Source organism: Lupinus angustifolius, chromosome LG13, assembly GCF_001865875.1.
Source record: "Lupinus angustifolius cultivar Tanjil chromosome LG13, LupAngTanjil_v1.0, whole genome shotgun sequence".
Taxonomy (NCBI): domain Eukaryota; kingdom Viridiplantae; phylum Streptophyta; class Magnoliopsida; order Fabales; family Fabaceae; genus Lupinus; species Lupinus angustifolius.
The window spans coordinates 1,936,080-1,960,332 of NC_032021.1; the positions used below are offsets into that span (position 1 = coordinate 1,936,080).

Genomic DNA, 24,253 nt, shown 5'->3' on the forward strand with positions numbered 1-24,253 from the left:
CTAAATCGTCACTGCCATTGACGATTTCAATATATGTAGAATTGTTCCCAGGCCTAAATCGTCACTGCCATTGACGATTTCAATATATATAAATATATATATGTGTAGAACTCGGCATCATGGTTGCCGAGTTTAGTTGTTCATAATTTCTACACCAAATTAAATCAAATTCGCAACTAACTAGCACTTGAATTCTGATACACTGGTCAACTGGAATTAAATGCAATAAATGCAATAAATTGAATTCTGATACCAAATTAAATTACATACTGCACTTTTCAACTAGAAATAAATGCAATAAATTCTCCACCTAATTACCAACTACCAAATTAAAATAAATTCTGCGAATTCAGTAAAAATATCTTACACTTAATAATTAACTCTATCAATAATTAATTTAATAATTTTTGCAAGAAGCATTTAATAATTAATTCTATCAATAATTAGCAATGCCGAATTGCATTTAATAATTTTTGACCTAACCTAAATCGGCAGTGTCAATGGCGATTTCCATTGAAATTTTTTTTTGCCCTAGCCTAAATCGGCAGTGCCAATGCCGATTTCCATATAAACTTTCATGAACTCGGCACCCTGGATGCCGAGTTTGGTCTATATATATATATATATATACTAATTAAATTAAATTCTCCAACTCATACACGGCTACGGATTAAATTAAATTTAATGTCATTAATATTTGTAACCAATTTTATTTTTACAAAGAATCAACTCTGCAAAGAATCAACTCTGCAAAGATTTATAGTACATTCAACGAATCTCTGCAAGAAGCAAAGAATCTCTGCAAAGATGTGTAGGAGATTCAAGAAAAGAATCTCTGCAAGGATGTGCACCAAAACAAAAGAATCTCTGCAAAGATGTGTAGTCATTCAAGTTATCTCTGCAAGAATCCCAGTAACGTTATAATTTCTAGTTATATTTGTAGCATATAATTATATTTACAGTTATATTTATAATATATAGTTATAGTATTTTTATAGTATACAGTTATAATATATTTATTTAGTATATTTATAGTATAAATTTAAAGTATATTCACTGCACATATTTCATAAAAGAATTTTATATCAATGTAAATACATTACAAAGGTATTGAGTAACAATTAAACTAGTCTTACGAATGTTGCCTAGAACTCTCCCCTAATTCTCTAGATCGCAATGGACATGTCTTCCTGTTATGACCTACTGTTCTACACCATCCACATTTTTTAAGTTGTTCACTTTCAACCTCATCCATCTCATTGTGAATGCGTGAAGTCTTTGGTCTTCCACTTCTTTTCCTACGCATAACAGGATTGGGAATGAATGTCGGACCTGAATAAGGAGGCCAATATTCTTCATTACCAAGTGGTTGAAACTCATATCCATAAACCTTCTGAAGATTATCGAGGCGGTAAATTGTTGAGATAAATTGGCTGCAATCTAAATTCAAAGAAGCGCACGTTGCGATAGCATGAGAGCATGGCAATCGTAATGATTGAAATTCTCCACAGTCACACCAATTCTCAGCAAGTTTTACTGTATACAGCCTCACTTGCCGACCAGCAGACCTAGATACAACTTCAACTTCAGAGACTCCAGTCTCTCGTGAAAAATTACGAACTAGTTGACATGTAGATTTACGTTGATTTTCTTTGATAACCTTTGTCAATTCTTCGCAATATACATGTCCTGCCATAACCATGTTAGAGGCTTCATTTCGATGTTCATTGAACCATTCGTTAAGCCTATAATATGTTGCTCTAACAAGTGCAGTGATAGGAAGAGCTCTTGATCCTTTCAAAACACCGTTAATGCATTCAGCAAGATTGGTAGTCATGTGGCCATATCGTCTCCCTCCATCATATGCCTGACTCCATTTCTCTTTTGGAATCTGGTCCAACCATGCAGCAGCCCTTGAATTTTTTTGACGCAACGAATTCAACATTCGCTCGAACCGTGGTCGCATCAACTCATAACCTAGTAAATAAATACAAACATATTAATATCCATAATATAACAATATTAATAAAATAAAAATATAAATAGGACATACCCATTTCTACAACTTTGTCTTTTAGATCAGAATCACGGAATTCCTTATTGAAATTACTAGCTACATGACGAATACAATAAACTGATTGTGCACTAGACCATCCTGTCAACTCACTTCGCAATGCAGCTAATAAACCTGTCCCCCTATCTGATATGATACACAGGTTTTCTTGTGGGGTAACATAGGTCTTCAGATTGAAAAAAAACCATTCCCAAGCTTCTTTTGTCTCTCCTTCGACAATGGCAAATGCAACTGGAAATACACGTCTATTTCCATCTTGTGAACTTGCTATTAGCAATGTTCCAGTATATTTCCCAGTCAAAAATGTACCATCCACTTGTAGGATTGGTTTACAATAACCAAACCCTTCAATACATGGTTTGAAAGCCCAAAATATTCTATCGAGAATGATTCGACTTGGGTCTTCCATGCCATCTACAACTTCGTGATGTGCTTGATATTTTACAATTGTGTCCGGACAAAAATATTGTAGAGCATTCATCCAACGTGGTAACTCATTATAAGATCCTTCCCAATCACCATAAATTTTGGCCATTGCCATTTGTTTTGCAGTCCACGCCTTTCTATACGTGACTGTATAACCAAAACGACTAACCACCTCTTTCACTAGTGCCTTAACTGGTATACTCGGATCTGCAGATACCAAATTAACAATAAGGTCTGCAATGAATGACGAATTTAATTTACTATGATCTTGAGAAACTACCATAGACACACAACTATGTGTTCCACTAATTTTTCTAATCTCCCAATAATCGCGTTTAACGTTATAACAAGCGCGAATTCGCCACTCACATCCTGCACCAAAATGTTTACATTTGGCAACGTATCTGTCCGGTCTCGACTCTACAACAATATAATCAAATGAATTTTTTATATGAAATTCTCTAATTGCATTTATTGTGGCTTCTTTAGATTCAAATTGCAAGCCGATAAACAAATCATTATCAACAACATTCGTTAAACCGGTTACGTGCCCAATATCACGACCAGCTTGAGAATTTGTGTTCAAGAAAAATGGTGACGGAGTAGTATATGTAATACTACGAGATGAACTACTACCAAACTGAACCTCTTCCTCATCACTACATATTTCAATCTCCTCTTCATCACTAAAGTCGCTAACAATATCTCTCACAATAGCCATCTACAATAAAAAATTAAAAACATTAAAACATATAAACTTATAGAAATGAAATAAAATGGAGCAACTAAATAATATACTAACCTTTACAATAAAAGCTTACTGGAAGAAAGTGATTAACAAGCTCCTCTGTTTCACAGAATTCAGAGAATGAAGAGAAATTGTTGTGAAGGTGTAATTTACGTAGCAATGTTGTGAAGGTGTAATTTACGTAGCACTATGTGGTAAATTTATAGACTTTCAAAAACTCCTTCCTGATTGCCGATTTAGGTGAGGATTTAAAAAAAAAATAATTACATGTAAAACTCCCCCCCATTGCCGATTTAGGGGGGGAGAAATTAAAAAAAAATAAAATTTTTATAAAACTCCCCCCCCCCATTGCCGAGTTAGGGGGGTTAAATTAAAAAAAAAATATATATATGTAAAACTCCCCCCCCATTGCTGATTTAGGGGGGGAGAAATTAAAAAAAAAATTAAATTTATAAAACTCCCCCCCCATTGCCGAGTTAGGGGGGGTTAAATTTAAAAAAAAAATAAATATACCTAAAACTCCCCCCCATTGCCGATTTAGGGGGGAGTAGAATAAAAAAAAATAGATTTATTTGAAATCGGCAATAGGGTTGCCGATTTAGGTGAAATCTACACTTTTTTCGTAATATTTTCAAAAGGTGCACCAAGACCGTAATTTTTCGGTCAAAGTGCACCAACTGAGTAACTTTTCCCATTTAATGATATGCAATGGGTGTGCATGCATGCATGAATCCTGGTTATTCTTGGAGAGGCCTTATCCTGGTCATTTGGTCTGTATTGCCAAAAAACTCTTTTAATTTTAAATAAATTAATGTTTTTCCTTCTAAAAATACAGGGTTATGAATTCGCGTAAGGATTATCTGTTACATAATTTTCGTTATGTATCCCGAACCAATCAAACTTTACAAAATAATATTAAAAATTAATTTTTGTTTTTAAATAAATGAAGTTTTCTCATTGGCTAGGTACACCAAATGAGAAATGAATGGGAACATTTGATCTTTGAATTCACCTACTTTTTATTAGTACCAGCAGCTGCTGATGCAGTGCAACTTGTATTCCAAAGACTAATTAAATATTGAATCCGAAATAATATTCATGCATTCAACTGAATAAAACTGAAGTAAAAATGGATGCCCTTTGAGCAAAATTGTTGCATTGTCCCAGATCAATATTCTATAACACGAGAAGAAGATATTACATGTTGTTAGTAACGATAACTTCAACTAGGAGTTTTTTTGTTCGATTTGTTTTCACGAATAAAAGCAATGATGTCTTATTAATCTATTAAGTTTTCAAATTTTATATGGGTTAGATTACCATTTAACTATGATGTTTTTATTAGGTTACTAGGAATCAACATTATGGGGTAAAAAAGACCTAATTTTCTGTTTCAAAATGATATTGTTTTGGAATAATTCAAACCAAAGTAGTATCCATGAATAACCCAAGAATATTAGTACCCAAAGAATACATGATATGAGAACCTCAACATCTTTAATTACCCATGTTATAAAAGTGTCATCCAACTTCATCACAAATCTATTTTTATTATGTTGTATAGTATATTATTTTAGTAATATATTAGTTTTATGATAATAGAAAGGAGATTACTTGTCTCATCTGAACTCCAAGCACAATAAAATCATACTAGATACATATAATGATCAAAAGGTTAATAATTTAATTATGGGAAAAAACTTGTTAAGATGAACCATCATACATTGTAAGATGAATTAATATTTTATATAAAAGAGTGAGGAAATACCGAAGAAGTTGAAAAGAAAGAAAAAACAATAACATTTTTTAGGCAAACCCGGCCCATGGGTAAAACAAGGTTAATGGGTGCGGCGCTAATTCAAAGCGAGCGATAGAGAGAGAGAGAAAGAAAGAAGAATAGGAATAGGAATCGAAAAATGACAGAGGAAGTTCGAACCCTATGGATTGGAGACTTACAATATTGGATTGATGAATCTTATCTTTCTCACTGTTTCTCTCACACTGGTGAAGTTGTTTCCATCAAAATCATTCGCAACAAAATCACTTCCCAACCCGAAGGTTACGGTTTCATCGAATTCGTTACCCACGCTGCAGCTGAGCGCGTTCTCCTCACCTACAATGGTACTCAAATGCCCGGAACTGAACTCAATTTCCGTTTAAATTGGGCTTCTTTCGGTGTTGGAGAGCGTCGACCTGACGCCGGTCCTGATCACTCTATTTTCGTTGGTGATCTTGCACCTGATGTTACTGACTTTCTCCTTCAGGAAACTTTTCGAGCAAATTATCTTTCGGTTCGCGGCGCCAAAGTCGTTACTGATCCTAATACTGGTCGCTCCAAGGGGTATGGGTTTGTTAAATTCTCTGATGAGAATGAGAGGAATCGTGCAATGAGTGAAATGAATGGGGTTTATTGTTCTACTAGGCCTATGCGTATTAGTGCTGCTACACCTAAGAAGACTAATACTTTGCAACATCAATATGCTCCTCCTAAAGGTGATTCTTTCACTTATGCTCATATAAGAACTATATTCTCAATAACTCTTGTTTATGTTCTAGTACAATTGAGATAGTAGACTATAGGGAATATGTGGAATCACAAGTTTGCTATACAATAGCGAAAGCACTATTGAATTGTTATCGAGATTGGTTGGTCTATAATTGTCTTGGAAAATTAGGTCATGGCGGAAGATTTGCCTCATAAACTTGTCTGATTTTATATTTGATAATAGTTCAATTTCTATGCGGCTTGTTACATTGCTATTGCAAGACTTTCTTTAAAATGAATGTGGCATGTGGTAGACATAAATTAGCAAGGTTAATGAGATAACCCAGTAACATTTAAAAATACAAATCATGTAGCCATAAATAGCTAGCACTTCAAAACCTTAGGTTGATGTGAAGCATGGAATATTCACGCATTGTTTTTTGTGTTCTGCTATTTCAATTTAGTATAATTTAGAAAGGAAAAGCACTGGGGCGGCAAACATATTTAAAAGTATTTATGTATGTATATTTAATATTATGCGCTCAAACATCATGGGAAACTTCTTTAGCTATGGCTTACGAAGTTCGCCAGTACACTCTTTGACTTTAAGAACACAGAACCAATCCAAACCCGGGACAATTTTTTGGTGAATGTACTTGCACTACTCTTTCACAAAAAAACAACCACAATTTAGCAGAAGAAATGAAGAGTAGTTTTGAAGCTGGATTGTTGAATAAAGAAGGTGGCATCCCGCCTCCAGGCTACTGATCTTATTATTTTCTAATGCTTAAACAGATATATTTATTAAAAAACAGTTTATGTTGGCTCCCCCTTAGTTTTTGTTCAATCCTATGTACCTATTTTGCAGCAATATATCCAATCCCAGTGGCATACACTCCTCCAGTGAGTACAGTTCCACCAGATTATGATATCAATAATACTACCGTAAGTCAGTCCGGCCATAATACTATCAGATTTTGCTGTTTCTGTTTTTTATTGTACTCTTACATCCATTTGCATTGCAGATTTTTGTTGGTAATTTGGATCTTAATGTCACGGAGGAGGAGCTGAAGCAAATTTTCCAGCAATTTGGAGATATTGTATCTGTCAAAATTCACGCTGGCAAAGGATTTGGATTTGTTCAATTTGGGACTAGGTTTTATTTTCCCCCCTTAATCTTTCAAACATGTGAATCCTTATGTTATTACTATATTATTTTGGAACTAAAAGGAAATGATATGATTTTGACTGTTTCTACCCCTTTCCGAGGCAGTAAGTTTCATGTTGCCTGATGTTACTCTGCATCTTTTGAGGTCTTTCATCAATCTTGTTTTTTTCTCTCTTTATCATATCATGCATTAGTTTTTTAACCTTTCCTATCACTTATTTCTGTAGAGCATCTGGTGAAGAAGCCATTCAGAGAATGCAGGGGAAGATGATAGGTCAGCAAGTGGCTCAAATTTCTTGGAGTAGTACCTCATCAGCTAGACAGGTGATTTTGCCTTTGGAAAGACTTCATTTTTTGCCAAATGCTTATTTAGTCTTTCATGCTGTGGCGTATAGGCTTTAATTATTGGTTTCAGGAACTCTTACACTGTATATAGCCAGATAACTCTTCCAAAGTTTCTAAGTTAGCAACATAGCATCCATACTGACGTACTCGATTATAGAAAATTTTGATGGCTTTTATTATGTCTTGCTATGTTTAAGGACATCTTTGGAAAGATGAATCTAGACTTTACTTGACTATATGAGATTGAGATACCAACTAGTAGGATCAGACAATGCCGATAAATAGGTCTGGCTTTCGATTTCTCTTTGAGATCTTTCACTCAAAGCTGGGGTGGTTTTACGTAAAGTTAGGGTGACAGTGTAAGTACAATTTAAAGATAGTTGCAGCTATAACATGTAAATTGAACATAAAAAGAATGAGAGACCAAAAAATATTGTAGAAGGGCACTATTGCTAGATTGACCTCTTTGGGAAGGTTGGTTATCCATAAATTGTTGATTGGGTGATGATTTGTCATTCCTAACAATATTATTTATAAAGTTTTCTATTAGAAATCACTGGCAAGCAGACTATCAGCTTTCAATTAGTAAAACAACATTGAAAACCTTTTATCACCAGGTTAGGTCGACTGCACAAGTCAAATGAGGTCATTGTATTTTGTTGAAATCTGAGTTGCAATAACTAACTATTAAGATTCAATGTTTTGGAATGCTTGATTCATATAACATGATTTTATCCTAATTGGGAGGGCCTTTTTTGTGATAACCATGAACTTTCATTGTGATATATTTTTACTCAAAAGTGTTATTGATATTCTAGATTGACATATATGAACAATTACATCCATGATCTGCTCAAGGAAGTAGCTGGTGTATGGAGTTGGCATTTGTGTTAGATGTGTAATTCGATGAGGACTAACAAACTTTTTGATTTGAAACAATTTTTAGGACATACCTGGTGGCTGGGGGCCTCAGGTGGATCCAAGTCAATGGAGTGCCTACTATGGGTATGGACAGGGTTATGACGCCTATGCTTATGGAGCTACTCAGGATCCTTCCTTGTATGCATATGGTGCATATGCTGGTTATGCACAATACCCACAACAGGTAAGTTGTTTCAAGTATATTTTTCTATACATTGGTTCTATGGCAAAGAAAAACTTCATAGGCCTAAGTATGCATGTCGGTTTTGTATTTTTCAGGTGGAAGGTGCTCAAGACATGTCAGCTATGCCTGTGCCTACAGAGGAGTTGTATGATCCCATGGCGATGCCTGATGTGGATAAGTAAGAATTTTTCCCCATTTAAAGTTGCGACGTAGAAGATATGCTCCTTAAAACAAAAGCAAGTTATGATGAATCTTTTATTGTTTTGCCAGGTTAAATTCTGCATATCTCTCAGTGCATGCAAATGCCATTTTAGGGCGGTCTCTCTGGCTCAAAACCTCGTCATCTCCACAGCAAGCCTAGATCAATTTCAATTTTAGGCATGAACACTTTCAAAAAGAATGCAGTGCTATACTCCTTAGAAACCATCTTAATGCTCCTAGTGTGTCTTTGTTTCAAGGCAGGTGCTATAACAGGTTAAATAGATAGATGATAATGCTTTATTTCCAATTTGGGTTGTAATTCACTAACCAGCACATTTACATTATTTGTATGGTAAAATGGGGAGACAATAGTTCTGCAAAGTGTTCGAATCTTTACATCACATTTTATGTTTATGTCAAAATATTAGTCAATTTAAGTGGTATAAGTTTCTAGTATGCAATCAATCTAGTGTGTGTCCTATTTAATTAGCAATCTCCTATAAAAAAAAGTCTTCATACTCCATTACCACTCTGCTTTTTTTGTTGGAAAATTTGAAGCTACTTTCCCGTTATTAATTGTAAGGTAAAAGCATGCAGAGACATGTTTTCATTGTTCAAGTATACTAATTTTACAATATAGGTCCACGACTAATGCCATCCTTTATGTTGAATAAGCAATAAGGTTTCAGTTTAACCACTCTTTGTTAAGGATGTGTTAGTACAAACAGAACATGATATATATATATATATATATCGTTTTGACAAGATAAGGATCATTCCAGTCCCATACCAAAGCAAAATATGCAACATCCACAAATTCTAGAGACACGAGCAGCACTAGAACACTAAATCTTAACCACACCAGCAACCATATCTTTGGAACAAGGATTTTTGCCCAAACAACATTGGGATTAGACATGAGCTCCCAAGCATGTAGGCTTCATGATTCCCTCTAAGTATGGTTACTAAAAGCTAGTTTCTGACAGATTATTAACGTTTGTGCTCACATTTTAGTGGGCTTATATTATCCAAGTCTTTTTTCAAATGATGATATTCAAGTCTGCTTTGTCCATCCATAACATAGTCTCGTTCCTCCTCTTTTTTCCTTCCCATTTCCAAAGAACAAATGCTTCATTTAATAACTCTTTTTATTATAACTCAATAGCATCTTACGGTTTATATTTATGATAGATAGTTATATCCTTATTAGATCTAACCATATTGTATCATCTTAATTGTGCAAAAGTAGTTTGTCAACGTATCATGTGAAGTAATTGTTGGTATTGGAAACCATCACCGAAAAGGAGGCTGAATTGGGTGTTTACCAAACCTAAAATAATTTGGAGACATAAATATGTAATGGAAATAATGTATAGCTATGAAAACTCTTCAGAGAGATAAAATACATTTACTAAAGAGATATTCAAGCGGACACAAATTCAACAGTAAATATAAATTTTAAGGGTCAGATAAAGTGCAAACAAAATTTATAATTTTTATTTTGGTCTTATTAATTGCTTTTTACATAACAACATCACAATTGTGAATGTTCAATGACAATTAAGCAAAGTATGAGAAAAACATGTCAACTAGGAACAAAAGTGAAAAGTACAACACATTTGAACCAGATTTTATCGGACTTTTTATCTACCCGATGATTATTATAAGCGAATAAAGTATTTCCTCATTATTCTCTTCTTATAAACCTACATAAACAGAAATTATTTATGATGATGTATATTGAAGTGAGCCAAAACACCCACAAGAGGTGCATTGATATATGTTGTAGGTTCTGAGTGTACAAAATCTGCTCGAGAATCTTCATATGAATCATTGATATCTGGTCCTCCAACAACAGCTCCAACAAGTAAGTTAGGGTTAGGGTTTTGACTTTCAAAATAAGTAGATCCTTCTTTACAATGAACCTGACTACGGTAATTAACTAAGGAAGGCAATGATGAAGCACGATGATGTATTCTTAATGGAAATTTTGGTCCATATCCTACCATATATGACATATTCAAGGGGTTGCTACCTAGTATATAATCCACCTGCAATAACATCAACTTTAATTTATTAGTAATAGAAACACAGATTAAAATCAATTAGTCCAAGTCGTTGTAAGAATGTATTCTAATTTATTTTTTCTTATTAGTATTTGCAAAAATTACATTTTTTATTCTATGTGCTATTTTCAAACATTTGTAAACAAGACACTATGTTATATTTGTTATTAATAAAAACAGAAATAGAATCATAAGATGTTTTCTGAAATCAACCCTAAGTTTAGTATGTTTCTTTTTGTTCACAAGAGTTTAATTCCATTCCAATCATTTAAATTTCAATTAATTTGAATTAGTAAATAGATCTAAAACATTAGATTTCTCTACTTAATAAGTAAGATTTGGAGTAATTTAAAATGCTTACACTTAAAGTAAGTGAACCATTTCTCTTAATAAAAAATATTTATCATAAATATTGTAAAACTTACATAACAACAAGAAAATTGATGCATGATAATGGGAGTCAATTTTACCATAATTAATGAGCACGATGACTAAGATAATTAAGTAATGATAGTCAATTTTATTAAAATAAGCAGTTGAACAAGATAAATCAGTTCCAAGAAAAAGACTTATATAGAGATATATTTATGTAATATAATCAAGAAAATCTTGACAATACATTCAAGTATTAATTCTAATTAAAATTTAGTCATAAACTATAGTATCCAAAAAATATAAATATAATTATTTCTAAATTGTTGGATATGTCTCTACATAAGTTTTTTTCTACGTAACTTCTAATACATACACATGTAATTTGATAATAATGAAATATGGCATACCTGGCTTTTTGCTAATTTTCTAAGTCGACTTGGATATGCAAAAAAGTTAGCACCACAGTGAAGCCTTCTTTTTGCTTTATACAAATGGGAAGCATGTACAAGAAGAAGAAATGATGTTGCTGTTGCATGCTGCATGTTACTACCCCCAGGCTTGAATAGAAGTCCACCTATTCTCAAAATACTTTACATGTTCAATATATATAAATGCATAATATGTAATGACCCAATTTTCGAAACGTTATAATAATTAACACCTTATTAATATTCTCGAACGACAATTTGTTTAATATTTTGAAAACTTGCCCAGATCAGAGAAGAAAGTAATTGAATGATCAAATGTGTTATAAGTGGTGAAAACATCACTTCTTTCATACTCCAGGTGCTGCTTTGCTTAGTATTTTTGAAAATTTGGTTTAAATTCTTTTTATTGTTTTTTTTCTTCTTCAAAATTTTATAGATAACAATTTATTTTAAAAAAATCCTTTTTTTTACGGCCAACAAAAGATTAATGTAAATTAATTAATTGAATGACGAATGAAAAAGATATTGTCCAAATAATGAAAGTTATAATTTTGAAGAAAAAATGTATCTGATTGTTTGACCAATTTAATATTGATAATCGCCATATTAACTAAATTTTTAATTTTTTAGGTACACTAATTTATAGAATAGACTTATAAAATAATGTGTCCAATTTTTACTTAAAAGTATTCAATATATACAGAATAGTCTTATAGAAAAATGTATGTAATGGTTTGACCAATTTAATAATGATAATAACTATATGAACTAATTTTTTAAATTTTTTTGGTACACTAATTTAGAGAATAGTCTTATAGAAAAAATATATCTAAGTTTTACTTAAAACTATTCAAAAAATATAGAATAGTCTTATAGAGAAATGTTGTAATTGTTTGACCAATTTAATGATGATAAAAACTACATTAACTATTTTATTTTTTAAAAAAATTGGTACACTAATTTATAGAATAGTCTTATAGAAAAAATGTATCTAATTTGTACTTAAAATTATTCAAAATATATAGAATAGTCTTATAATAAATAAAGAAAACACTTTGTACTACCACTACTCTCAGCAAAAGTGGTGAATGATTTAAAAATATATATTTAACTTAAATATGAAAATAATTTTATTTTACGAACAAACACCACACGTTGTACACACAAAAAAAGCACTGGTAAAGTATTACGGTTTTGGTGTCTATTATACATTTTTTTAATATGAGTAATTAATTTACCTTTAGAATATGACACAGATACTGAAGGTGATTCAGGTAGCACAGCACAAACAAACTTATCCGCACTAGCCATGAAAGACATTGAATAGGAACTCTTGATATGCTTAACCTGTTTTTGGTAATTGGAAAATAAAAATGGTCAGCCATAACAAAAGTGTTACTATAGTGTATCTAAACAAACAAAAAATGGACAAATAAAGTTAAAAAGAATGAGAAAATGATATATACACTGATAGTGTAAGAGTTTTTTATACTATCGCTATATTATTTATCATTCATTGTCAATCATTATCAACTTTTTAAAAAAGTAATCCAAAAGAATAATGAATGACGCATCTTTAGAGTTAAATATACCTCAGAAAGGAGCACATTTATGCCAGCATCCTTTGAATCCCATCCAAATTCACCAATGTTTTTCACATTCTGAATATTTTGGTCAATGTAATTCTCGTAATAAGGGAGCTTAGTAGCCTTCAACAACCATGCTGCCCCCCACACCAATTCATCCTATTATTGAGAAGTTACTATAAGTATATATAATATATATACCTTTCTAATGTAATGGGGTGGTAAATTAAAATATTTAATTGCTCATGTAAAACTAAAACTCCTTTTAATGGCAAATGTTGTTGACTCAGTCAAAATGTGATCTTTATTGGCTTAGTTAATAAACATAATAGTAAAAAAATTGAAACTTTATATAGAGACAACACTTAATAATAGGCACACAAAAAACTCTGCAGAAAATTATTTTGATATTTCGATGTCTATACAAGTTTCAATACATTGAAAATTCCCCCTTAAAAATTGAAGAAATTTGAAGAAAAGAACCAGGACTAGGCTTTACCTGGTAGCCACCGAAATCACAATAGAATGGGCATACCATGGATCCAAGGCTGCCACTGTATGATCCCCTATACTTATCTGCAAAGTCAAAAACCTGATTCCATAGAAAAAGAAAAACTCTATAAGAGACAAGTTATATAATACATATATATATATATGTATGTAACTATGATGTATATAAGGTATATACCATTCTAGCCCTTTCGAGAAGTCTGTGAGAATAAGTAGGATTATATTTTCTATACACAATTGAAGAGGCAGCAAGTGCTGCAGCAATCTCTGCTGAAACCTCTGATCCAGGGTGGTCCTTGCTAACAGCAAAGCCAATTCTAGGTTGATCCATATCTTCAGGTCTCTCCCAACAATTGTGATCAAAGATAGGGTCACCAACTTCTGCAAACACAAACCCAGGTACACTTGTGGCTTTAAGGAAATAATCTGTGGCCCAACCAATAGCATCTACCGCATGATCAAGGTCCGGACCCATGAATTTTCCAAACTCTATTACACTCCAAGCTAGCATTGTTGTTGAAAATGCCATTGGGAAGTTGAATTTGATATTGTCACCAGCATCATAGTAACCACCAACCAAGTCAACCTATATGAAAACGTAAGAAAACATATTTTGACTGAGTTTGAAATCGTTGAACATTTTCATGTTTTATATTTTAAAATTACATTAGTATTTTTAAAATCTGGTGTAGCTTTATATGCACCCCAATCCCTTCATACAAATATAAGGAAGAAAAGAGCCATCACTTAGAAATGCGAAAAGTCACTCTATTATTTTTTTACCATTATGTTATTGCTAATAATTGATGTTATGTCTTTTCTTAAAAATAATAAATCAAATATTGTAGAAAAAGATTAGTGCGTATGAAGATTCTTCCACTAACTAGGAGTTGGGTTTGATTTATTTTTTTAATTAAACAAACTCTAAATTTTGATATCAATGTTATTTTATTCTCATCCTCATAAAAAACAAAATGATAACTTTATCAGTTTGTACATGTATGAAAGTAATTGTGAAGGATTTATTATTGGCGAGAGTTTTGAAGAGGTTAGTATAGTAGGGTTGAACGTGGGAAGACTAGGAGAGATAACATAGCCATTTCTGAAAATGTTACCTCGCATATATTTATTCACACACTAATTTACACCTAAATCCTAAACATCAATCAAACTATTGTTTTCGAAACACTGGTCTTCTGATTAATAAGTAGGTGTAACAAAAGTGTAAAGAAATAACGGTGATACCCAGTTTTGCATAATCTTGTTAAACATATTGATGAAATTAAAGATTAAAAAGAGAGAAACAATTTACTTGGGGAAATGCAGGAAAGAGAGTATGATTAACTTGAAAGCCATCTTGAAGACCAGAATCTTTTCTCCAAGTCATTCTCTGTGTTGGTGGTAACTTCCCTGACCTCTGACCTTCAAAGAACAATATACTCTTTGTCAATGCATCTCCATAATTATGCTTCAAACCTAAGCTTGTTCCTGTTACACACAACAATGAACCAATCACTATTATCACCAACCTTTGCATGAAACCCATACCCATACCCTTTCTTTCTCTCCACTCCAATCTTCTTTTTCTCAACTGTATACTCTCCTAGGAAGACAAAAGGTTGTCTTGTAAGCTTTACTAATACTTGGTAATCAGGACTGAATATTAATTAAGGTTTTAAGATAATGGACGGTTTATGTTTTCTGTTCAAAACTAGTTATATATATATATAGGGGTGTAAGTTACAATTTCACCAGTAGAAGCAGTCAAACAATATATCTTTAAGTAATTATTTATGTTCGATTTCATTTATGATTATAGAAATTTAGGAACAATTAGAACCAAATCGTGTATTAAATAAATAAATACTATGTAATAATACATTGCTATTTTAATTTTTCAACTAATATATGAGTTAAATTGTCAATTTTGTGTGATTGTAATATTATATATCTTATGGTAAGGTTATATAGTTGCTAAATTGTTATTGTAATAATTTCTGAATGTTTTGATGATTTGTAATATATTTTCTAATTTCTTATGTATTAGATTTAAAATTAACATATACAATAAATTACTATACAATATTATTATATAGGTTATTAATTGATGGTTTCTAAATTTTTATTCTCAAAAAAAAATATGTACCAAAAAATTGTTATATGTATTATTAACTATGAATTTGTATTGTTATATATGTTATTAATTGTGAATTGTATTATTTGTATATGATCACTCATTTTTTCTTTATAAATTACATAATTGTAATGTATGTTATTAACAAACAATTACAAGTTTCAATTCTTTTACTAATAATAATAGTAGTGTTTTTTCTTTTTATAGACAAACAAATCTCTTATAATACATTTTGAACATTCAATTGATGCAATTTATTTTAAAAAAACCATGAAAATCGTGGAACCGAACCTAACCAAAATATTCATGAGCAATTCAGTTCTTGCAATAAAAATTATGGTTAATTATGGTGAACTGAATCATATCTTTGTGTTCGATTTGATCACTGAATTGCACTAAAAACTAAATCGAACTTTTACCCGTAGCGATATGTGTGTGGACTTCACCTGTCGCTATATATTACTTATATTGAATATGAAGAAGTTGTGAGTAATATAGATAAACTGTTGATTTGTAGCAAAAAGTAAAATGAGTATTTAAGAAGGAAGAAAATGTTTAAAAATATGACTTGTACGTACTTTGATTTCAATTTATGATAAATTTAATTGTGAAAAAATTAAACATGAAGAATTTTTAAAAAATGTGGACAAAATGTTAACTAATGACACAGAATAAAATGATTAACTCATAGAGAAAAATATATGAAAACTTTTAACACTAAGATTTTTTTAGTATGAGATATGATGAGATTGGAGAGAGAAAAATGATATAAGAAATGGAAAATAAAAGAAACAGGAAAAATTGGTATCTACTATTTAACATTTATAACATTTAATCTATATTTATATATGTAAGTATATAAAAAATATTATAATATTGTATAAGGTTATAATATATATGTTTGGTTGAAACTTCCAAATCTACAAATTCCAAATGTTATACAAGTATCTCTTGTATATTTTATTCAATGTACAATACTAATAAAAACCGTTTAATATGAGTTTACATTTTTTAATAATAGATTTAGATAGTATTATATCATTTAAAAATTTAAAATAATAGAACTTTTAAGAATCACTTTAAAATTATGAATTTATCCCACCTCCATGAAGAACAAATACTTGAGTTAGGACATACACATGTTTTCTTAAAGAGTGAGAAGATGTAATATGATAGTATTTAAAATTCTAACTCCTTAGATATGAAAATGGAACGGAGTGCATCCAAAAAATATATGATGAGAGAATGAACCTATATGTTAAATACTTTTATTTCTTCTTTTCCATAAGTGTCTCACCCACCTTATATTCGCAATTTTCCTTCATAATTTAATTTCAACTTAACTCATTTGTGAGAACAATTTTAATATTTAAAGTAAACAATTAATTGAATACACTAATATTCTTGAATGAATTTAGGAAAATATTTAGGTGTTATATTAGTCATTCCATAATATTGGATTATTAGTCGTTGTGTGATTTGAGACTAGTAAATAAATTAGAATATTTGCATTACTTTTTATAAATTCCTCTCTCACCTTCTATCCAAATTTTCATTTCGCCATTCATTTCCATCCTAGTTTAATAATGGGGTATATTTGATGTCATATAATGAGCGTCACTCAATGTACATGACTTTATGATTGATTGAAAAATATATATTCAAATTTAATTTAATTTTTAATTATTTTTCTGATTATTCATAACTTATGGCAGATGAAATGATATTCCTTCTTAGTATTTAAATTAATAGGCCCAATCAATGTTCCTCAATATTCTTGATACGATGAATTTAAACCATCGGGAAAAACTTGCATGATAAAAGTATATCTATTTCCTAATAATAAAGATTAAATTACTATCATTGATGTCATATTCCACGTTATATAGTTAGAATGTTTGTACTATATGATTTAGTCATTAATGGTGATTGATTATTTCAACAAATTGTTAGTTAAAATTGTCTCTCTAATACTCGTTGAAGTTCATATAATCTTACAAAGCCACAAATGGAGGGAAGCAACACATAGATGAAAGAAACATCCACTGAACAATTTAGCTTATTACCCAAATCATCATACTCATTAGGTCTTGCATGTCCATTCCTGGAATATAATAACTTTGTTGGACGTGTGTCTAAAATTGGAGATGACTTGTTGTAATAATAACCAGCTAATTCCATTAATAATAGATAATAGACATGCATATGTGAGCCAAACCAGTAGCTACAATTTGGAGGACAAACACAAATTCAACGATATTTAATATTTGTAATTTTAACTTAAATATTTTTCTCAACTAATTCGATAGTATAAAAAAATAGAATGTGGTCATGGTATAATGACGTTTCACTATTATTAACTCCTTCCTTTTTAAACGTCATGTCATTAATTTCTGTAACTGAATATCATTTGTGTTTGCCTTACCTTACCTTACCTTTATCTCATTTTATGAGTGTAAAATTTATGCACTTAGTGTAAAAATTTATATACGTACATTATATTATCAATCATTTATTTAGATTATTTTTTCTGAAAAAATGATAATTAAATAAAAATGATAAATAATATAATGACAGTGCATATATTTTTTTACTTATTTTATATAGTTCAAAACTATTTAAGAAATACATATATCATTATAATTAAGGTTATTTGAATTAGTTAATAAATTTAAATTATTAGATTTTCATAGAATGAGTGATTAAGATGTGACTTAGAGTAAATGGATTATCTCTCTAAGATAATTAGACAATTTTGTCACTGAATACTACCCTCAACTACATTTTATTATTCATGACAAAAATAAAGTCATCAAATATTAATTGAACTTCTACCTTACATTTTGGATCAAATTAGACCAAGTAAACAAATTAATGAATAGTTTTTTTATAAGTACTATTATGTGATATTATATATTTTTTCAATGCTAATTTGAGTCAACATAATTCTTAAAAAAATGTAGTGTTGATAGTAGACTAGGGGAAACGTGGAGGGAGAGGAAAGCACATATAGGGCGTGCGTTAGAAGTGGGTGAGTGTTAAGTGCTGCATGCCCTTTACTTACATAATGACTCTTTAATTACTCCTTTTCTGAAATGACTCTTTAATTACTTCAATAGAGTCATACAACTCCTACTTCACTTGTACTTCATTTTTTGACACAATCAAACACACATTCGTATCAACACCCCTATTAGATGTTTCCCCCAAATTCCGTATCCATGCATGATTGTGCTAAATGCAAGTCCTTGATCTTCTTTCAAGTATACTAACATGGAAAGTTTTTCTAGATAATGGATTAAATGTTTTCGAAATGAAAATTACATACAAAAAAGATAGTACTTAAACTTTGTTACTTAGTTTCCAACCTTTTGAAAGTGGAGCAATTTGTTTGTCACTCCTTTCTATGATATCATTTATCAAACATCAAATACCTATTCTTTGACATTGCATGAATAGGTTAGGTCCAACTTATTTATCGCCTAACTAATCTAGCATAAATGATTAGACAACTTTATAACAGTTTAAGCCGTTTTAATAGGAAATATACATAAACTGAAAATGTTATTGAAAATTAAGGCTTAAAATGTGTACATTAGTGGTATATGGAAGTGCAGGCATAATAAATTTTATTATTTTCAGGTAAGTATCCCTTTCACCGCATACCCTTGAAGTTTATGATAGTGGATAGTCACCGGTCATAAGAGGCAATTGCGTGCAACATAATCAAAGTGGTTATGTTATAATACCAAATTATAGGTTTATTCCAAATAGCTTAATCTAATTATTCTAATACATCATTTCTTATTTGAAGGGGATCGGGTGAGTAACCTTTGCATCTCATGCAAAATTAATTATATTTTGTTTGCACGTGTGCATCAATTTATGAAAAGTCACATGTCAATCTCAAGTTTGACATCCTTAATAAAAGATTGTGTATTTGACTGGTCTTTCTTCTCTTTTTGTTGTTAGACAAACTAAGCATTCTTCAGTTTGTGATAGATTGACCTAATGAGTCGGTTCAATATTCATACTATTTTTCAATAGAAATTGATTGGGTCACTCTAAGTAGTTTAGTATTTTTTGGAAGGGACTTGAGTTCAATACCTTTCACTCCTATAGTCTCTTGCCATGATTAAATTAAAAACCTTTACATCATCAAAATGAATTACTAATATAAATGAATAATTGATGATATACTGATTTGTATGAATCTTTATATTAATAATATAAATAGTGTAATAAGTATCAACCTAACATGTAGCTCTGTATTAATTCTAATAATAAAAGTTATTTTGTATTGCCATTATTCTCCAAATTTTTAGGTAATGTTATTTTTATAAAGCTTAGTACGTACACATACTTTGCTTTATGAAATATAAAGTTATGGTAAGGTTAAGGGTGATACAAATAGCTGTATTTCTCATATGGAGATAATTTTAGGTTTTATTTCCTAAGTATCCATCCAACTAACAGAGATGATCTATTCCCTTTTTTTTGTCTTTCCTTCAATTAAAAAGTGTCAAAATGTGTTTCTTTGAAAAGAAGGGTTCTCAAAATAGAAACAAAGATTTTTATATTATTTCATGAAATTTGATTGACTAGAGAAAGATATACATAACTTTTTGAGGTAAATATCTCTCTTCCCATCTAACTAATTAAATAAAGCAATTAAGCTAGCTAGTTCACACACATGGAGCTCAAACTTCTAATTATTGGAAAAAGCAGCAGGGTAGGGTTGCAGCATTGGAATCATGTTATAATATTCTTGCATGGTGAAAGAATAGTTTCCCTGATCCGCAATAACATTTTGCTGATAATGCATCATTGCAGATACGCTTTCTGCTGTTTGTTCCTCACAGATTTCTGCATAACTTGCTGATATCTGTTTCCTAGTAGAAGCATGGTCACTCATCATAGCCTTCAAATTCATAACCTGCGCAAAGCACAACAGCAATGATAATAATGGACTATGATTACCAAAACCATAAACAAAAGAGCATTATTATAACTAACTAATACAACAAATCTCATCACTATAAAACTTGCAAAGCTGCAATATATTTAATCATTTTCATTCTATATTAATTTGTTAGGGTGTGTACCTCTTGGTGAAGCTTCTGGTTTTCCTTCATGATGACATCAAAGTGGTGTTTGAGTTGGTTAACCTTCCACCTTGCACGCCTATTTTGGAACCAAATAGCAATTTGGCGAGGCTCAAGCCCTAACTCCTTGGAAAGCTTCATCTTCTTATCAGGCTCCAACTTCATACCCTCCTGAAAACCCCTTTCCAGTGATTCAACCTGAACACTTGTTAATCGCTTCTTCTTCCCCTTCTTCTCCTCTTCTTCATGTGTCTCATCAACCAATACTGTTTGTTGCTTCATTTCCATAACTTAACACGCATAATAATAAAATGTATACATTATGTGGTGTTTGAACATCAAAATAATGAGAATGAACAGAAAAAATGATTGATTTTGCACTTAGTTTCAAGGAAAGAATTGTTATTTCATTGTATTTTAATGGATAAAATGTCACATTATATTGTTTTTTCTTCAATTACTTCCTGAGCATCCTAACCCAACAACAGCATATGATATCCTTTCTCTCTCTTTTGATTTATTTTGAAACTACACATACACATGGACTACAGAAAATAAATAGTAGGCAATAATAGTTCATTATCAAGATAAAAAAGTAAATAAAGGATAAATTAAATTCATCCTATATCACATCCTATGTTCAAAATTTGATACTAAAATATGATATGATAACATCGAAGTCTAAAAATATTTTATCTTATTTCATTAAATATATCATTTTTATTTTATTGGTTATCCTTTTTAGATTTTTTTTAGAATTATCAAAACCTGCTGAAATATTGTATGGCTAAAAAGCAAGTGAGAAATATACATATATGCATTTATAATTTTTCTCCTCGAGAGTAAGTTTAGTCATTGAAACTGAGATATGAAATCTGATTGTCTACTATCTCTTTCCAGCTCCCAGAAGAATAATTGCATAAAAAAAATTAATATAAGAGGTTAAAAACTTGAGTTTTAATACACATGTACTACCCATATTCTTTTATTTTTCTAGAAATGGACTATGTACTATGAATGTTGTCCAGTTTAGAGATACCTAATATGGTTTTGGAATTTTCATGCTTTGAACAAGTCAAGTAGACCTACGACTCGCTTGTGATTTCTACAAGAAATAATTAAAGTGTGACAGTTACTATTCACTCGAAAACATGCAAAAGTGACGCTGAAAATTGAACTATTTCAAAACTTTTCAAATTTAAGATTTTATCCACAATTTTAGAATTAAATAAATTACTGAGAAGATATATATTAACTAAATTAATGTGTATTAGAAACTGAAATAAGAAGAAGTTTAAAATTGTTAGATAAAAAATGGGAATATAAATAAGGGTATAACTAAAAGCAAATATAATTGTTATTTAGTTTTTCAAACATCATTTAATTTTGGAATAATATAAAAAGATTAAAACCATATGACATGGAATGGATGGAGTACATTATTATGGGTTTTTTGTAACCAAAATATTTTAGCTAAGTAAAAAACTAATATCTTTTATAAATTTATGGTTGACTTTTGACAATGAAGTTGTTGCTCCTATAAATCAAATATTAAATCTTTAATCAATATGATTTTTAAGGAAAGTAATGAATCTTTACGTTACTAGATTAAGATATTGATAGTTTGACTTGATTATATAATGTGTACCAATATTGAGTATATCTAGGCAAGTAATTAAACATTTATGCTTAAACTATGAATATCACATTCTTATATATCAAAAAACTTTTTTATTTTATATAAATTTACTTTCTTGTGCATTCTTAACATGGATTCTACTACATACATTACAAAAATCATATAGTGAAGGTGTTAATAAAGTATACATGCTACAAAGTCAACTCCTCTTACTATGAGTAGTCAACAACCAAAAATTGCAAGTTGACATTAATATTCAAGGATAAGTTAAGGTCAATAGTTTAGGAAAGTAGGTAGTGTTTTGATCTTGTTTTTTTATAAATATACCTGGATATGTTGTGTAATCATAGTTGTAGAGGGAGTTTAATGAAGAAGACAAAGGTGGAGGAACAAAGAGTTCACTTGAGCTCCCAATCCAATCCATATATGGCTTCACTATCCTGTCTCTTCTCCACAATAATTTCAAGTTACATCCCTAATATTTATCACTCTTTATATATTGGCCACATTTGGTTGGGAATTGCTATATATTATATATAATGCCAAATACCTTTCTTTCTTCTTCCTAATTACTTTTGAACAGTGCAGAGATGGCAGAGTAAAAATGACAAGGCATGAACAATGAAAGCATATGACTTTATCTGAACCTTGGCAGCATCACACCTTGGAATCTTGGATCATATTTGATTATCGGGCTATGAAAGAATATGAATTTGATTATTGTGTTGAATTTATATAGTAGAAAATATATAAAATTACCCCTTTATGGTTTGGACCCGTGGAAGAGATCCTTCAGTAAAGAGAATGGATAAATTGAGTTATAATTAAACTCAAACTTCTCCATGTACAAATTTATAAGTAAAGCATAGAAAAGTGAGAAGAAATCATATGTTGGGAGTAGTAGATGGTTGGTCAATTTATAAGTAAACCCAAAGCTTATTTCTTTCAAACTCCTCTCTCAAAACCATAGTACATGTTTGCATGCTAGTTACAAAATATGGTTAGGACACAAAATCATATTTATAGGCAAATAGTAGTGAGTAAATTCTACCGGGTAAAAAAAAATTCGTCCCAAATTAACGTGGTTCCACACATACAATAAACACTTATTCACCATTAAGACGTTTGTCTAGTGATATAAGATGTTATCGGATCCCAAAGTTAAAAGTTTGATTTTTGGGAGTAACACTTATTGGATATGAAAGCTGATACATAATATCTCATCTTAACCAAAAAGTACATACTTATTTATAATAACGTGACATTAGATATGAAAGCTGATACATAATATATCATCTTAATTACTATGGTACACAGCATGATGCTTGACAGAAAACATAACGAAATGCATTTAACTAATCCTGAAATGGTGAAAATGATTGTTAAGGCAACGATATAGAATCCGTGTCGTACTAACGCATAACTTAAACTTGTTTTTATGTATCATGTCTCATGCAGCGATAACAACAACACATTCTTAATAGCGACAGAACGCTAATTAATTAATTAACTCTGCTATGATAACCTGTACGGCAAAAAAAATCCAACTTGTGAACTGTCTTTATTACTGAATCAATATGGAAAATTATAGGAAATATCTGGTAGCTGCACCAGTTTTCGTAGTTATTCTTGCTTTATATGCCTATGGAAAGAGGAATTACACAGTGGTTAAAAAAATTTGATCTATAAAGATGAAGTGCAATTGGGTTTAGACTTGTTGAAATATATTTTAGTTATATTGATATAGGATTGCTTACCTTGCCTAACAAGTAATCATTGTAAAATTAATTTCTATGATTAAAATATGAGCAAAATAAATTAGTTAGTTGATTAGAAGTTATTAAAGTTAAGTTTTTTG

General features: G+C 30.7%; 4 protein-coding genes across 4 annotated transcripts; 1 reads left to right on the forward strand and 3 right to left on the reverse strand.

Moving 5' to 3' along the window:
- Window positions 1,133-3,221, reverse strand: LOC109363496. The gene is made up of 3 exons (XM_019609761.1): window positions 3,041-3,221; window positions 2,054-2,920; window positions 1,133-1,977 (listed from the first exon to the last, which is right to left on the reverse strand). Exons 1-3 carry the CDS (start codon window positions 3,219-3,221, stop codon window positions 1,133-1,135), a joined length of 1,893 nt encoding a protein of 630 aa, XP_019465306.1.
- LOC109325866 (polyadenylate-binding protein RBP47B') lies at window positions 5,091-8,966 on the forward strand. Its single transcript, XM_019558461.1, has 7 exons — window positions 5,091-5,741; window positions 6,602-6,678; window positions 6,759-6,889; window positions 7,129-7,225; window positions 8,193-8,351; window positions 8,447-8,529; window positions 8,622-8,966. Exons 1-7 carry the CDS (start codon window positions 5,165-5,167, stop codon window positions 8,710-8,712), a joined length of 1,215 nt encoding a protein of 404 aa, XP_019414006.1. The 5' UTR covers window positions 5,091-5,164; the 3' UTR covers window positions 8,713-8,966.
- LOC109363464 (endoglucanase 8-like) lies at window positions 10,257-15,079 on the reverse strand. Its single transcript, XM_019609729.1, has 7 exons — window positions 14,830-15,079; window positions 13,696-14,103; window positions 13,507-13,599; window positions 13,014-13,166; window positions 12,660-12,768; window positions 11,401-11,567; window positions 10,257-10,603 (listed from the first exon to the last, which is right to left on the reverse strand). Exons 1-7 carry the CDS (start codon window positions 15,067-15,069, stop codon window positions 10,274-10,276), a joined length of 1,500 nt encoding a protein of 499 aa, XP_019465274.1. The 5' UTR covers window positions 15,070-15,079; the 3' UTR covers window positions 10,257-10,273.
- On the reverse strand, window positions 20,360-22,819 carry LOC109363497 (putative homeobox-leucine zipper protein ATHB-51). Its single transcript, XM_019609762.1, has 3 exons — window positions 22,723-22,819; window positions 20,757-21,046; window positions 20,360-20,587 (listed from the first exon to the last, which is right to left on the reverse strand). The coding sequence occupies exons 1-3, from the start codon at window positions 22,817-22,819 to the stop codon at window positions 20,360-20,362; spliced, it is 615 nt and encodes a 204-aa protein (XP_019465307.1).